Source organism: Rhinoderma darwinii, chromosome 6, assembly GCF_050947455.1.
Source record: "Rhinoderma darwinii isolate aRhiDar2 chromosome 6, aRhiDar2.hap1, whole genome shotgun sequence".
Classification (NCBI taxonomy): Eukaryota; Metazoa; Chordata; class Amphibia; order Anura; family Rhinodermatidae; genus Rhinoderma; species Rhinoderma darwinii.
The window spans coordinates 52886292-52903828 of record NC_134692.1 but is presented as its reverse complement, the minus strand read 5'-3'; the positions used below and the strand labels follow the sequence as shown (position 1 = coordinate 52903828).

At 44.7% G+C, this 17537-nt stretch overlaps 1 protein-coding gene across 1 annotated transcript; it reads left to right on the top strand.

Annotated features, from left to right (window-relative positions):
* The first annotated feature begins 232 nt into the window (after window positions 1–232).
* Window positions 233–619, top strand: LOC142656583 (uncharacterized). Its single transcript, XM_075831514.1, has one exon. The coding sequence runs from the start codon at window positions 233–235 to the stop codon at window positions 617–619; it is 387 nt and encodes a 128-aa protein (XP_075687629.1).
* The last annotated feature ends 16918 nt before the right edge of the window (window positions 620–17537 follow it).

Sequence of the window (17537 nt, the reverse complement as noted above, 5' to 3'; positions counted from 1 at the left end):
GTAGGATTTGTGGAGCCAAGATTTTCACGAAGCTGGCTCTACGCAGGGCCTATAACCTGATCCATATTCGCAAGGGTGACTGACGAAAGGAAGTACTACGAGTATCTTATAATGCACTTTGGACTGTGCGACGCTCCAGCAGTGTTTCAGGAGTTTGTAAACTACATTTTCAGTGATCCTCTGTATGGTGGTTTATCTGGACGACATCTTTATTTTCTCACCTGATCTGACGATGCATCGGAAGAATGTTCGCCAAGTCCTGTCGCTATTAAGGGGTAACATCTTATACGGCAAACTTGAGAAGTGCGTATTTGAAAGAAAATCTTTGCCCTTCCTAGGCTGCATTATCCCTAATCGGGGTCTACAGATTGATCGGGAAAAAGTGAAGTCTGTCTTGGAGTGGCCACGTCCTCAAGGGCTCCGAGCCATACAGAGATTTCTAGGATTCGCACATTTTTATCGACAGTTCATCCCAAATTTCTCGCCTCTAACTGCTCCTATCTCAGCTCTTACCAAGAAGGGAGTGAACGCTAAGGACTGGACCCTGAGGCAAAGTCGAAGTTCTCGAACCTCAAGAGCGCCTTCATCTCTACTTCCGTTCTTCATCATCCTGATGTGAGACAACAGTTTTCATTGGAGGTTAATGCCTCTTACATTGGTGCTGGAGCACTCCTGCTTCGAAAGAATTCCAAGGGTTAGGCAGTGTCATGTGGATTTTTCTCCAAACTCTTCCCTCCTGCAGAGCGCAACTATTCTATTGGGGGTCGAGAATTACTCGGCGTCAAGTTGGCCTTAGAAGAGTGGAGACATCTGCTGGAGGGGGTTGCTCATCCCATCATCATCTTCACAGATCACAATAATCTTACTTATCTACAGTCTGCACAACTACTGAACCCACATCAAGCCAGATGGTCATTGTTCTTCACCAGAATTCAATTCCTGCTTCATTTTCATTCTGCGGACAAAAACATTAATGCTGATGCTCTATCCCGGTCGTTTGATAACTCTGAAGAAAGTCCTCAACATGTTATTAATCCTTCTAGGATTATTGCTGTTAACCCTCTGCAAATCAAGGACATTCTTCCTGGAAAGATTTTTGTTCGTCTTGCTGACAAGAGAAGAATTTTTCGCTGGGGGCATAATTCCAGGCTGTCAGGGCACTCTGGTGTTCATAAAACTTGGGACTTTATTGCTCGTCACTACTGGTGGCGTACTCTACCAAAAGATGTTTTGGACTATGTTTCTTCCTATACAAACTGTGCCCAAAACAAGGCTACTCATTTTAAACCTGCTGGCCTGCTTCTACCTCTGCTAATTCCTGATGCTCACTGGCAACACATAGCATGGATTTTATTACTGACCTTCGCCCTTCTTCTGTATGTACTACACTCTGGGTCATGGTAGATTGCTTCTCCAAGATGGCACATTTCGTTCCTTTAACCGGTCTTCCCTCTGCTCCTCATCTGGCAAGTTTGTTCATCCAGCACATCTTTCGTTTTCATGGTATCCCCCTCCATATTGTGTCAGATCTGGGTGTACAATTCACATCTAAGCCCTATGTAGATTCTTGGATGTGAAATTGGACTTTTCTTCCGCTTATCAGTCGCAGTCTAATGGCCAAGTTGAAAGGATAAACCAGGTAATTGAGAATTATCTTCGTCATTTCATTTCAGTTCCACAGGACAATTGAGTCCAGCTTCTGCCATAGGCCGAACTCTCCTACAACAATCATACTAGTGAATCTGCTGCTTCTTCCCCATTCTTCTTGTGTACAGTCAACATCCACGTGTTCCTCCTCCTGTGCCAACTACGTAACAACTGCCTGCAGCCAATTCTTCCTTCGAAGGTTTTCTTCACATCTGGCAAACTGAGGGCAGTGGATTGCATGAAGAGATATGCAGATAGGAGAAGAAAAATTCCTCCTCAGTTTTCTCCTGGAGTCAAGGTCTGGTTGTCTTCCAGAAACATTTGACTGAAGATCCCTTCCCACAAATTTGCTTCTAGATTCCTCGGTCCCTTCGAGGTTATGCAACAAATAAACCCTGTATCCTATAAGCTTCAACTACCTCCTACCCTCAAAATCCCCAACTCATTTCATGTCTCCCTCTTAAAGCCTGTGGACCTGAACCGATTCAGCAAATCCCCTGGATCTACAGTTGCTTCCTGCGGTTCTTATGACATCTTTGAACTAAAAAGAGATCCTGGATTACAAGAGGGTAGGAGGGAGGACCTTCTACCTGGCGGACTGGAAAGGGTTTGGTCCTGAGGAGAGGTTATGAGGGCCTGAAGAGAATGTGGATGCTCCAGCTGTTATCAAGAGATTCCTCTCACGCTCTGGACCTAAGAAGAAGGGGCATATGGGGGAGTACTGTAATGGCTGCGGTCGTGGACTGTCGGCATTACTTACCCGCAACCGGCCACAACCGAAGGCCTCTGAGCTCTTGCCGGAATCTCCCACCACTTAGATGCCGGCACACAAGACTGTCCTTGGCTGCTGTGCATAGGGAGCTTAATACTGGTGTGCGCACTGGCCCTTTAAGGCCGGGAGCGAGTGCGTGCACAAGTATTAAGCTCCCTATCCAATCCCTACTGACTCCTCTGTATAAAAAAGACCCTGCCCTCTTCCTCCTTGCCTGAGCATTATTGTGTCTACCCATGTTCGTTAGCAAATGGTCCCTTAGTTGTATTCAGCTCCCAGTGTTCACGTATCCTGTTTCCCGTATCCAATAATTGTGCTTGTTCCTGAGCGAAGTCTAGTGTTGGAGTCGAATTCATCCTCTGTGCCACGTTTCATCTGCCAAGCCAAGTGACATCTGCCACGCCAAGCGTCATCTGCCTTGCCAAGCGTCACCTGCCATGCCAAGTGTCATCTGTGCTGTGGAGGCTGCTACGCCATTGTGTCTGCTACGCCAAGTGTCTGTCAGAACATCTATACAGGTACTCCTGTTCTAAAGGCTTACATTGACTATGTATTAGCCAGCTGCTACGGCGGAGTGGCCTAGTGAGTCCACATACCCCCAGAGTCGTGACAGCCACACACACAGTGCCCCCTGTAGATAGTGCCACTCACAATGCCTCCTGTTGATAGTACCCCATATAGAGCTCCCTGAAGATAGTGCCCCCCACAGAGCCCCCTTTAGACATTGCCCCTCATAGAGCCACCTGTAGATAGTGCCCCAATTTAGCCCCACATAGATAGTACCCCCCATCGAGCCCCCTGTGTATAGAGCCATTCATAAACCCCCTGTATATAGTGCCCCCATCGAGCCCCCTGTAGAGAGTGTCGACATAGAGCTCGCTGTAGATAGTGCCCCATAGAGCTCCCTGTAGATAGTGTCCGCATCAAGCCCCCTGTAGATAGTGCCACCGGTAGATATTGCCCCCTATAGAGTCTCCTGTAGATAGTGCCCCCTGTAGACAGTGCCTCATAGGACTCGGATACAATTGAGTGCAGGGGACCAGCTCTAGGTCCCTTTTCTCCCCAGATCCCACCCGTGCATAGGCCCCATGGGAGCCTCAGGCCCAGGGCGGCTGCCCGAACTACCCATAATGAGATTCGCCATTAGACAGTGTCAGGAAGTGTGGTTTGCACATCTCAGAAACGGCTGATCTCCTGGAAGTTCCACACATATTGTCAACATGAACCAGAATCTTTAACCTCTTTAAGCAACCCACGACGTAACTGTACATTGTGGTGAGGACTAACACAGCTAGTCCTAGTGAGGACTAGCTGTGCCCGCACCATCAACAGCAGGTGCCTAAGGCGGGTGCACATGACCGTTCCCGTAATTACAGCCCATGATTGTGAGCCCGGCTGGCCGCCAACTGCCGCCCGCATTTTCGGGCCGTGCTCCCATGCAAAGTATGGGAGCACAGCACGTAAAATGCAAAAGAATGGACGTGTTCCATAATTTTCTGAACATTCCTATGGCATGGACACCCATCTGTAGCGATACGGAGAGGTGTCCGCGGCAGATAGAACTAAATGGGTCACGTTTTTTACGTCCGAGTTTCCCCACGCTCGTGTGAATCTAGTCTAAAACTCAATTCCATTAATCTAAATGGGGTTGTTTCTGCAAACAGAAATTTTTGTAACAAACTCTGCTGCATGTGAATGCACCTGAAGGGTGAAATGCTGCATGCTTGCATAGTAAGGGCTTGTCCACACGTAACGGAATTGTTGCAGAAAATTTCTGCAGCCTTTCCTTTAAAACTAGCAGACATTTCGCTGCGGAAAAACGGCACAATTTCCTGCGTTTTTTACTGCAGAAATGGTGCGGATTTTGCTGTGTTTTTTTCAATGCTGGGAGTTGGTGATATCTCCTCTGAAAAATGCAGCAATTCAATAAACTTCCCGCAGCAGGAATTGACATGCTGCTGAACGAAAAATACGCACCGTAGGTGAATTTCTGCTCGGAAATTTTACGCAGCGTGTGAATGAGATTTGTTAAATCTCACCCACTTTGCTGCTACTCTATTCTGCTGCGCATTTTTTGTTGCCAATTCTGAACGGAAAATACGCAGCAATTCCGCTACATGTGGACAAGCACTAGGATGTCACATTTCTTTTATTATCTGTCAAATAACTACACAAGGTATATTTTTCTATGACGGGTATATGTGAAATAGATGTACGTATGCTTGCTATATTTCCTGGAACATTTATTTGACAGATTGTATGTTAACCCCTTCGCGCTCAGGTCAGTAATAGTACGTCCTGCTAAGTAGAACGTTCGCGCTCAGGTCAGTACTATTACTGACCTGAGTAAACACGGCGCCATTTAATCCCGGCGCGTGTTTGAGCTGTGATACCTGCTGTTTCCGACAGCAGGCTATCACAGCTTAGTGTGCAGGGACCGATCGCGGTGGTCCCCGCCGATTAACCCCTTAGAAGCCGCGTTCAATAGCGATCGCGGCTTCTTAGGGGTTAAACTGCCATCGCCGGCCTGCTACACGATAGCGGGCCGTGATGGCTACTATGGCAACCAGAATCCTAACAATGGACTCTGGCTACGCCATCGACGGAAGCCTAGTGGGTCCCGACAAAATCAGGATCCACTATGCTTGCTGTCAGCGAACAGCTGACAGCTCTAATACACTGCACTACGCATGTAGTGCAGTGTATTAGAATAGCGATCAGAGCCTCCTGCCCTCATGTCCCCTAGTGGGACAAAGTAAAAAAAGTGTAAAAAAGTAAAAAAAAGTTGTGTAAAAATAAGAAAATAAAAGATTTAAAAGTAATAAAAGTAAAAGTCCCCCTTTTTCCCTTATCAGTTCTTTATTATTAATAAAAATATATAAATAAACAAATAAACTATACATAATTGGTATCGCTGCGTCCGTAACGGCCTGAACTACAAAACGATGTCGTTATTTATCCCGCGCGGTGAACGCCGTAAGAGAAAATAATAATAAACCGTACCACAATCACAATTGTTTAGTCACTTCACCTCGCAAAAAATGGAATAAAAAGAGATCAAAAAGTCGCATGTACCTAAAAATGGTACTGATTGAAACTACAGTTCGTTACGCAAAAAATAAGTCCTCGCACGACTTTCCTGATGGAAAAATAAAACAGTTATGGCTCTTAGAATAAGGTAACACAAAAAGTTAATGATTTTTTACAAAACGTATTTTATTGTGCAAACGCCATAAGACATAAAAAAAAACTATAAACATCTGGTATCGCCGTAATCGTCTCGCCCCGCAGAATAAAGTGAATATGTCATTTATAGCGCACGGTGAACGCTGTAATAAAAATTGAATAAAAAACAATAGTAAAATTGCTGTTTTTTTAGTCACCACGCCACCTAAAAATAGAATAAAAACTGATCAAAAAGCCGCATGCACCCCATGAAAACTACAATGGATTCCTCAAGGGGTCTAGTTTCCAAAAAGGGGTCACTTTTGGGGGGTTTCCACTGTTTTAGCACCACAAGACCTCTTCAAACCGGACATGGTGCCTAATAAATTAAATTAATTAAATGTCACCTCTACTTTGCTCTAAATTCCTGTGAAACGCCTAAAGGGTTAATAAACTTTTTTAATGCTGTTGTGAATACTTTGAGGGGTCTAGTTTCTGAAATGGGGTGTTTGATAAGGGTGTCTAATATATGGGCCCCTCAAAGCAACTTCAGAACTGAGCTGGAAACTAAAAAATAAAATAAAAATGAGGCAATACTTCGCTTCTTACATTATACTGATAATGAGCCGTGCCCACCCCGAGATGACCCCAGTTTTGACCGTTTGTATAAACGGAGACCCCTATTAGACCGTTCCAGTGCCCGGTTTTCCCAAGCATACACCCCGAGAAGTGTATTTCTATAGATGAATCCCTGGTACATTTGAAAGGGAGGCTTCAATTCCGCGAGTACCTGCCGGGTAAGAGGGCAAGGTATGGCGTGAAGATGTATAAGCTGCGAGAGTGCATCAGGGTATACCTACAAATTTAGGATATATGAAGGGAAGGACACCAGTTCTCAGCCCCCAGAATGCCCCCCCTTACTGGGAGTTAATACAAAAATTGTGTGGGATTTGTTGCACCCACTGCTGGACCAGGGTTACCACCTCTACCTGGATAATTTTTATACCAGCGTCCCACTCTTCAACTGCCTCGCTTCCAGAAGTCCTGCGGCATGCGGCACTGCTAGAAGAAACCTGAGAGGCCTCCCTACGACTCTGCTTGGGCAAACACTCAGAAGGGGTGAGAGCAGGGCACAATCTAGCAGCAACATATTGTGTGTCAAGTACAAGACAAGGGAGATGCCACACCAGTACCCATGTACCAGTACAAGGTACCAGTACAGGGACCCCCAAACCAGACTGCATCCTGGACTACAATAGGTACATGGGACGGGTGGACTTGTCAGATCAAGTCCTGAAGCCTTACAGTACTTCTGGAAGTGAGGCCACAGGCATCGTACCAGGGCAACACTTTTTAGGAGAAGTTCCCCAAACTGGCAAGAAGGGAAAAAGTCAAAAGAGGTGCAGAGTCTGCTATAAGAGGGGGATAAGGAAGGACACAATATATCAATGTGACACCTGTCCCGAAAAACCAGAGCTCTGTATGAAAGAGTGTTTTCAAATTTATCATCCATCCCTTTATTTTTAATTTACCCCAGTTTTACTCGCTCTGATCCACTTCGCACAGCTTACCCCTCCTCATCTTTCCCCTCTGAGCCCTGCTGCGTGCCCAGGCAGCTGATAACAGCCACATGTAGGGTATTGCCGTACCCGGGAGAGCCAACATTACAGTTTATGAGGTGTATATCTCCGGTGGCGCATGCTGGGCACAATATATCGGACACTGAATTGGCATATATGTATAGAAAATTGCAAATCTCACTCTGCACCAACTGCTGCACATTATCTTTTACACAATACCTGTGGGGTCAAAATGCTCACTACACCTCTAGATGAATTCCTTAAGGGGTGTCGTTTTTAAAACGGGGTCACTTCTCGGAGGTTTCAACTGTACTGATACCTCAGGGGCTTCTGCACACACGACTTAGCACCAGAAAATTCCCAGTAGGCCACATGGTGGTCCTTTCCTTCTGAGCCCTCCCATGGGCCCAAACGGCAGTTTATCACCACAAATAGGGTATTGCGGCACTCAGGACAAATTGGGCAACAAAATGCGGTATTTTATTCCTTGTGAAAATAAGAAATTTTGAGCCAAAACTACCTCTTATTGGAAAAAATTACATTTTTTTGAATTCACAGCCCAATTCAAATAAATTCTGTGAAAAAACTGTGGAGTCTAAATGGTCACAACACCCATAAATGAATTCCTTGAGGGGTGTAGTTTCCAAAATGGGGTCACTTCTGGTGGGTTTCCATTGCTTTGATACCTTTGGGGCTCTGCAAATGCGACATGGCACCCGAAAACCAATCCAGCTAAATCTGTGCTCCAAAGAACACATAGCGCTCCTTTCCTTCTAATACCTCCCATGGGCCCAAACGGCAGTTTATCACCACAAATAGGGTATTGCCGCACTCAGGACAAATTGGGCAACAAAATGGGGCATTTTGTTCCCTGTGAAAATAAGAAATTCTGATCAAAAATGACATCTTATTGGAAAAATTGTCATTCTTTTAATTTCACAGCCCAATTCAAATACGCGCTGTGAAAAAACTACGGGGTCAAAATGGTAACAATAACCATAAATTAATTCCTTGAGGGGTGCAGTTTCCAAAATGGGGTCAGTTTTGGGGGATTCCTACTGTTTTGACACCTCAACACCTCTCCAAACCTGGCATGCTGCCTAAAATATATGCTAATAAAAAAGCACCACCAAAATGCACTAGGTGCTTCTTTGCTTCTGGGGCTTGTGTTTTAGTCCACGAGCGCAGTAGGGCCACATGTGGGACATTTCTAAAAACTGGAGAATCTGGACAATACATATTTGGTAGTGTTTCTCTGGTAAAACCTTCTTTGTTACAGAAAAAAAATAGAATAAAATTGAAATTCAGAAATAAAAACGAAATTTGCAAATTTCACCTCCACTTTGCTTTAATTCCTGTGAAATGCCTGAAGGGTTAAAAAACTTTCTAAATGCTGTTTTGAATACTTTGAGGGGTCTAGTTTTTAAAATGGGGTGCTTTATGGGGGTTTCTAATACATAGGCCCCTCAAAGCCACTTCAGAACTGAACAGGTACCTTAAAAAAAAGGCTTTTGAAATTTTCTTAAAAATATGAGAAATTGCTGTTTATGTTCTAAGCCTTGTAACGTCCAAGAAAAATAAAAGAATGTTCAAAAAATGATGCGAATCTAAAGTAGACATATGGGAAATGTGAACTAGTGACTATTGTGGGTGGTATAATGGTCTGTTTTTCAAGCAGATGCATTTAAATTCTGAAAAATGCTATTTTTTCTAAATTTTCTCTAAATTTTGCAATTTTTCTCAAATAAAGACTGAATATATCGACCAAATTTTACCACGAACATGAAGCCCAATGTGTCACGAGAAAACAATCTCGGAATCGCTTGGATAGGTTTAAGCATTCCGACGTTATTACCACATAAAGTGAAATATGTCAGATTTAAAAAATGGGCTCTGAGCCTTAAGGCCCAAACTAGGCTGCGTCCTTAAGGGGTTAATGCTCTATATCCTATATACCTCAATTAATCATTTTTGTGGAAGTTTGTCAACCTAGCACTTGAGACAAATTTACATACATCTATTCAACAGACTGTGCCAGAAAAAATACATTTCCTTAAGGGCGGATTTACACGAATGCGATACACGTCCGTGCCACCCGCGTGTTTTTCACGGGTGTCGCACGGACCTATGCAAGTCTATGGGGCAGTGCAGACTGTCAGTGATTTTTGCGCAGCGTGAGTCCGCTGCGTAAAACTCACGACAGGTCCTATATTTCTGCGATTTTCGCGCATCATGCACCCATTGAAGTCAATGGGTGCGTGAAAATCACGCGCACCCCATGGAAGCACTTCCGTGGAATGCGCGTGATTCGTGCAACAGCAGTCAAAAGTATGTTTGCAAACAGAAAAGCACCACATGCTTTTCTGTTTACAAAAATCCAAACGGAGTGTCATAATGATCGCGGCTGCGCGAAAAACACGCAGCCGCACATACTATGTGATGACACATGGAGCTGTTAAGTGCCTTTTGCGCATGCAAAACGCTGCATTTTTTGCATGCGCAAAAACGCACACGCTCGTGTAAATCCCCCCTAAATATGTGCCCCAAAAAGCTAAATTATATATGTGCCCCCAAAAATCCCAATTTAATATGAGCATCTACTTCAAGCATCCACGGTAACAACCACTCACTCATTTATCCTTTTTTATATGGCTATGGAAAAGTTTTATAACCTATGCTGGAGTATTAACTAGTTATCTCTTCCTAAAGTTTGATTTGAACCCAATGACTAAGGGCACGGCCAGACGTGGCGGAATTCCTCCGCAACTGTCCGCATCAATGCCGCACAGAATCTGCGTTGCAGATTCTGCTGCGGATCTGCACAAAATGTGCAGTAAATTGATGCGGACTAGCTGCTGCGGACTGCGGGAAAAGTGCTTCCCTTCTCCCTATAGTGCAGGAGAGAGAGAAGGGACAGCACTTTCCCTAGTGAAAGTAAACGATTTTCATACTTACCGGCCGTTGTCTTGGTGACGCGTCCCTCTTTCGGCATCCAGCCCGACCTCCCTGGATGACGCGCCAGTCCATGTGACCGCTGCAGCCTGTGCTTGGCCTGTGATTGGCTGCAGCCGTCATTTAGACTGAAACGTCATCCTGGGAGGCCGGACTGGAGACAGACGCAGGGAGTTCTCGGTAAGTATGAACTTATCTATTTTTTTACAGATACATGTATATTGAGATCGGTAGTCACTGTCCCGGGTGCAGAAACAGTTACTGCGGATCGCTTAACTCTTTCAGCACCCTGGACAGTGACTATTTACAGACGTCTCCTAGCAACGCTCCCGTCATTACGGGAGCCCCATTGACTTCCTCAGTCTGGCTGTAGACCTAGAAATACATAGGTCCAGCCAGAATGAAGAAATGTCATGGTAGTAAAACGAATACGCTCCGCAGCACACATAAGATCTGCGGACTTCATTGCGGAATTTTGACTCTCCATTGAACAGACAGAGCATGCTGCGGACACCACATTCCGCTCCGCAGCCTATGCTCCGCAGCGGAATTGTACGCAGCGTCTAAACGAACACTGCTAAATTAAAGTGAAAGTCAATGGAGAAACGGCTCCGCTGCGGATTAACGCTGCGGAGTGTCCGCAGCGGAATTTAAGTGAAATTCCGCCACGTGTGAACCCGCCCTAAGACTTCGTTCACATCTGCGTTAGGGCTCCGTTCCGACGTTCCGTCTGAGTTTTCCGTCGGAACGGTGCCCTGACTGACACAAACGGAAACCATAGGTTTCCATCACCATTGATTTCAATGGTGACAGATCCGGTGCCAATGGTTTCCGTTTGTCTCAGTTGTGCAAGGGTTCCGTCGTTTTGACGGAATCAACAGCGTAGTAGACTACGTGTCAGTCAGGGTCCCGTTCTGAGGGAAAGCTCCGATGGAACGGGCCCTAGCGCAGATCTAAACGAAGCCCAATCTTGACGTTTTTCCATTCAGCATTTATCTATCATTGCACATTAGGATATTTCAGCAGCTGGGTTTGGGTTGCATACATTTATATTTTATCCACTGCGCTGGTGACTGTTGTTCCACCACTAAAAGGATATTAATACTGAATTAATAATTTAAGAAATGCAAACACAAGGTGTTGTTTTTTTTGTTTTTCATAGAATGGGCTTTATAATCGACTGGAGCTTATGTCAGGTTCATTTCTTGCATGAGAAAGCTAGAACAGCGATCAATTATTTTCTTGGTAATATGGATCATTATAACAAGGTTCTGTCGAGTCTGGTTCAAGTTCAGACAAGGGCAACACTCAGTCATTTCAGACACCTGACAGTGATAAACTGGAAAACAAATGGTGTAATGCATATGGTGTTTAACACTTCTGATTTCTCAGCATTTTCTAACATTTATACTTAATAGAGGAAATGAGATGTTTTACATCAACCTCTTTCAGTTAGATGCTAAAATATTATAAATAAAGCCTCTTATGTAATCGTTAATCAAATTTATGTTACAGGGCAAATAAATAAAGCTTGAAGTAGTGAAAGAAGTAACTATTTTCAAGTGAGAATGCACACTAAGGCCGGGTTCCCATGGGTCGGATACACTGCGTAAAAAGTGCGCAGCATATCCGACCTGGAACCCACAGCACCTTCTGTCTGAAAAACCGTACCACATTGTGGTGCGGTTTTTCAAACAGAATTTCCACTGCGGAAAAAGAGCCGGGGAGAAAAAAAAAAAAAAGATTATACTTACCCCCTCCCTCTTCTCTGCGCATAATCCAGCCTCCTGGGATAATGTTGCAGGCCATGTGACGCTGCAGCCTCTGATTGGCTGCAGCAGTCACAGGGGATGCAATGTCATCCCAGGAGGCCGGACTGTAGGAAGGAGGAGAGATTTCTGGCTCACTATGATTTTTTTTTTTCCAGAGTTGAGATTTTTGCAGCGGAATCGCTGGAAATCCGCTGCAAAAGTCGCAACACATGGCTTTCTGTTGCGGGTTTTGCATCCCCATTGAAACGAAAACAGCATAAATTGACATGTTGCAGATTTGAATTGCGCATCGCAGGTCAATTTATTAATGTTTATGGTGCGTTTTTTCCGCAGCGTGGGCATGGGATTTTCTATCCCTAATTTCGCACTTGTGCCCGGTCCCTAGTAGAGCCTTATAAAGCCCTCAAACGCGAATTATAACCAAACCAGAGACACACATTTGTATGAGCATATATAGGCGAAGTAATGGGGCCTTTTGCATGAGGTCTACAAATGATTAAGTCAAATCACATATGGGAAATTTATTAAGGCTGGCGTTTTATACGTCAGTCTTAGTATAAAGAGTGTTTGTCACGGCGCGGGGTGTGGACCCACTGGGCCGTACCGCGTAGCGGGGTAGCAGCTGGCCAACAAGGTACAAAACAATGTCTATAGTTCTGAACGGGTACCTGAGGCAATGTAGACAGTGGCAGGAGCACGACTTGACTTTCACAGCAGGTGACGCCGCGGATGCAGCTGGAAGACACGACTTGACTTTCACAGCAGATACGATAGCACGGGACACAGGGTACAGGCAGCAGGAACGGGTAACACTGGGAACTGGAAAACACTGGGAGACCTTTAGCAAGACAAACTAGGGTATACAACAACGCTCAGGCAAGGAAGCAGTGGGCAGGACCCCTTATTATAGTCCAGCAGCCATTTGGGCTGATAATTGATGTTAGGCAGCTGGACGCGTACTGGCCCTTTAAGGCCGTGCACGCGCTGGCGTGCGCGCCCTGCGGGACACAGTCCAAGGATCCGGAAGAGAGTGCCGGCGTCTCCCTGGAGGGAGCGAACGCCGAGAAGAGAGACGTCCATGGCCGGGATCGTCAAGGGGTAAGTCAGAACGACACACATGATAGGATTAGATACAGTGGCTCAGCAGACAGTATCACACATGATTGGATTAGATATAGGGCCCAGCTCGCTGACATTGCGGCTCCAGTGCTGGACCCAGGAAAGGTAAGAATAATAATTTTGCTTCTTTATGTGTTACTAATTATTTTTGTGTGTTTGTGTTTTTTTACAAGTTCGGTTGTTGGACTACTTCGGATTCGAGGACTACTTCAATGACAGCGTTTTTTTATTCTCAATAAATTGGTTAATGGGGGTTGTGTTTTTTTATTTCAATAAAATATTTTTTATTGCCGCCTTAGTAATGGCCGCCGGCTGATTGACAACCTCCATTACTAAGGCGGGGCTTAATGTTAGCAGGTGCAGAGGCTATCACTAACCCCCATTATTACCCCGGTACCAACCGCCACCAGGGATACTGGGAAGAGCCGGGTACGGGCCAGTACCCGACCATCTGTAGTGACGGTCAGGCACCGGGACAGCCACAGGCTGGTAGTATGAGGCTGGGGAAGGCCAAAAACAGTGGCCCTTCCAACCCTGGTAATGCTAGTGTTACGATACTGGCGAACACTGCTGGAATCCTATGGTCAGAAGTAGCGAGCGGAGCACAGTGCAGAACCCGGTGAGACGTCCCCAGGAACAGTGCTTGGATGGTGGAACACGAGTAGTAGTAAATAGCAAGGAAGTAGGAACAGTCTGGTAAAGACAGTTCTCAGGAGCAGGAGACTGGAACAAGTCACAATACTCAAGCACTGTTTGGTATTCCATGTGGTCTGAAGTAGGCCCAAACAGGAAACAAGATGGTTCACACGATGCAACATTTGCCATCTTGGTTAAGGGCAAGTTTAAGGGCAAAACAGCAGCCTCCAGTGGTAAGGAGTAAAAGTGCAGCACAATTCTTCAAAGTGTAAAACAGCGGCCACTAGTGGTAATTTTGCAGTACAACAACAGAATCCTGACATTACTCCCTCCTTTCGACAGCGGCCTCAGGACGATGTTTGACTTGGTTTATCTGGATATCTTTGGTGAAATTCCCTAATCAGTCGAGGAGCATTGAGATTGCCTACGGGTTCCCATGAATTATCCTCAGGGCCATATCCTTGCCATTTTATTAGATATTGCAACCGATTTCTGAATATCCTGGAGTCCAGGATGTTTTCAACAGTATACTGTTCTTGTCCATCAACTTCGATAGGATCAGGGGGAGGCAGGTGGCGTCCTGGAAATGGATTTGAAACAAACAGGTTTCAGTAGGGATACATGGAACACTGGATGTATTCTCATTGGTCTGGGAAGTTTGAGACGAAAAGCCACTGAGTTTACTTGTCCAATAATCTTGAAAGGACCAATAAATTTTTGGCCCAATTTTGCTGAAGGTAAGTGAAGTTTCAGATTCTTGGTGGAAAGCCATACTTCATCTCCCATTTTGAAGGTTGGAGAAGGTCTACGAGATTTATCTGCTGTTTCTTTATATTTCTCCTGGGCAATTAATGTAATTTTTAGCATTTCCAGATTCTGTTGAAGTGATTGTATTCTGTCAGTCACTGCAGGAATAAAAGTTTCTCTGGGAAGATTGGGAAGAATACTGGGATGGTAACCCAAATTTGCAAAAAACGGTGTTTGTTTAGTGGAGGCATTCTGAGAATTATTGTAGGAGAACTCCGCCATTGGAAGCAAATCGACCCAGTCATCCTGTAAATGGCAGATGTAGCATCGGAGATACTGTTCTAACGTTTGATTTGTGCGCTCAGTCTGACCATTAGACTGGGGATGAAAAGCAGAAGACAAACTGACGTTTATGTCGAGTGCTGTGCAAAAACTCCGCCAGAATCTTGATGTGAATTGTACTCCGCGATCTGAAACCACTTCATCTGGTATTCCATGAAGACGAAACACATTCTGAATTATAAGATCAGCAGTCTCTTTAGCAGAAGGTAGTCCAGGGCAAGGAATAAAATGGGCTGCTTTAGTGAGCCGATCAACCACTACTAAGATGGAATTCTTCCCTTTGGAGACTGGTAAGTCGACAATAAAGTCCATAGAGATAGATCCCCAAGGGCGAGATGGAATTGGCAGAGGCTGCAATAATCCCATGGGTGAGGTACGAGGAGTTTTGTACATGGCACAGGTGTTGCAAGAAGAAACATATTTCTTCACATCTTTTTGATAATTGGGCCACCAAAAGAAGCGGGAAAGAAATTCTTGTGTTTTCTGAATCCCCTTGTGACCTGCTAGTTTAGAGTCATGCATTAATTTCAGCACATTTAATCTTACAGTTTCTGGAACGTAAATGCAGTGCTTATTAGTCCATACTTGATTTTTGAAAGTTAGGGACACTTCATCTGGTGGGTGCAAAAGAATTGGGTCGGTCTCATAGGCTTCCTTTATCTCATCAAGCAAGTCCTTGCTATGGATCACCCCCAGGAAATTGGACTCGGAAAGAATAGTTGTTGGTGGTACTGTCGAGGAGGAGTCATTGGAGATCAACCTAGATAAGGCATCGGCCTTACCATTTCGGGAACCAGGCCTGTAAGAGATCACAAAGTTGAAACGATTTAGAAACAGACTCCACCGGGCTTGGCGGGGAGACAAACATTTGGCAGATCTAACAAGTCCTTGAAGATATCATTAATAAAATGCTGAAAGGTTGCAGGAGCATTGCAAAGTCCAAAAGACATGACTAAATATTCATAATGTCCATAACGTGATCTAAACGCTGTTTTCCATTCATCACCTGGTCTAATGCGAACCAAATTATATGCACCTCGAAGATCCAATTTGGTGAATATTTTAGCTTGACGAACTCTATCCAGCAACTCCGGAATCAATGGCAGAGGGTAACGGTTTTTAATTGTGACTTTGTTTAATTCTCTATAGTCAACGCAAGGTCTCAAAGAGCCGTCTTTCTTTTTAACAAAAAATATAGGTGCACCTGCTGGCGATGAAGATGGACGAATAAAACCTTTAGCTAAATTTTCATCTATGTATTCTTTAAGAGCCTTCAGTTCCGGCTCTGCTAATGGGTAGATGCATCCAAAAGGTATAGCTGCTCCAGGCAACAGTTCAATCGGACAATCGTAAGGTCGATGTGGAGGAAGTTTATTAGCATTCTCTTTGTCACATATATCATTAAATTCGTCATATAGAGGAGGTAATTTAGGAGATACTTCAAGCTCCCCTTCAATCTTTTCATGAGATTGTTCTGGTAAAGACTCTGAGGAGGGGACCTCCGATGGAAAAGACACTTCTTTGGTTTCCCAGTCAATTGTAGGGTTCTGAGCCTGCAGCCATGGTAGTCCAAAAATAATTGGAAAATGTGGGGATGAAATTAATAGGAAAGATAGAACCTCATGGTGATTAGGTCTCATAATTATCTCCAATGGTTCAGTCTCTTGATCAACTGGACCTGAGTTCAGAGGGGATCCATCTACAGTTTCCATAAGAATGGGTGATAGTCTCTCTTGAAATTTTACACCATGTTTATTAGCAAAAGAAATGTCCATAAAGTTCCCATTTGCTCCAGAGTCCACCATGGCAGAGGCGGATATCCATTGAGAATCAATTCTAAACTTGATGGGAATAAAGCAATGAGTGTCTTTGTGTTCTTTTTTAATATTGGGTGCTGTGCAGGAGACTGAATGAATGAGTGCATGCACTGGTGGCACTTGTTCAGAAGAAACAGATTCTACATCAGAGAAGTCATGATCTGCTTCTACCGCCACCATCTTGCGTTGACGACATGGACAATTGATAAGGAAGTGATCAGTTTTACCACAATAGAAGCATTGATTTTCTCGAAACCTTCGTTCTCTTCTGTCGGCACTTTCACACTTTTGTATACTGTCAATTTGCATAGGTTCAGCTTGGTGTTCTTGGTAATTCTTTGTTTCAGAGTCTCTTGGAGTGGGAGCTGAAGCAGACGAGTAATAGTTATTATTACAGGACCAGGTAGAACCCCATTTTTCTTGTCGACGCTCTGACAGCCGAGTGTCTATTCGAATACAATGGTGTACAAAATCATCAAACTCTGTGGGAGCTTCAGCCCGTGCTAACTCGTCCTTAAGTGCACTAGATAGTCCTTTTTTAAAGAATGTTAATTTTGCAGCATTATTCCACTCAGTATCCATCACCCACTGTCTGAAATCTGTGGCATATTCGGCAACAGAGCGTCTGCCCTGACGTAGAGCCATCAACGCTGCTTCTGCTGTAGTACACCGGTTAGGATCATCAAATACTTGGCTCATGGCTGCTAGGAAGGCATCCAAGTCATCAAGCCGAGCATCGTTGGTTTCAATAAGAGGGCTTGCCCAGGCTACAGCCTTATGTGTCAGAAGCATAATAATACACAGCACCTTTGAATTATCAGTAGGGAAGTGAGCAGGATGTGCACCAAAATATAACTTGCATTGGTTTATAAATCCACGGTATTTGTCACGATCCCCACCAAACCTGAATGGTGGAAGCGGCAGGGTAGATGAAGAGGCTGGGGTCACAACTCGATTCTGAAGTTCCCGGATCAGCTCTGCTTGCTGA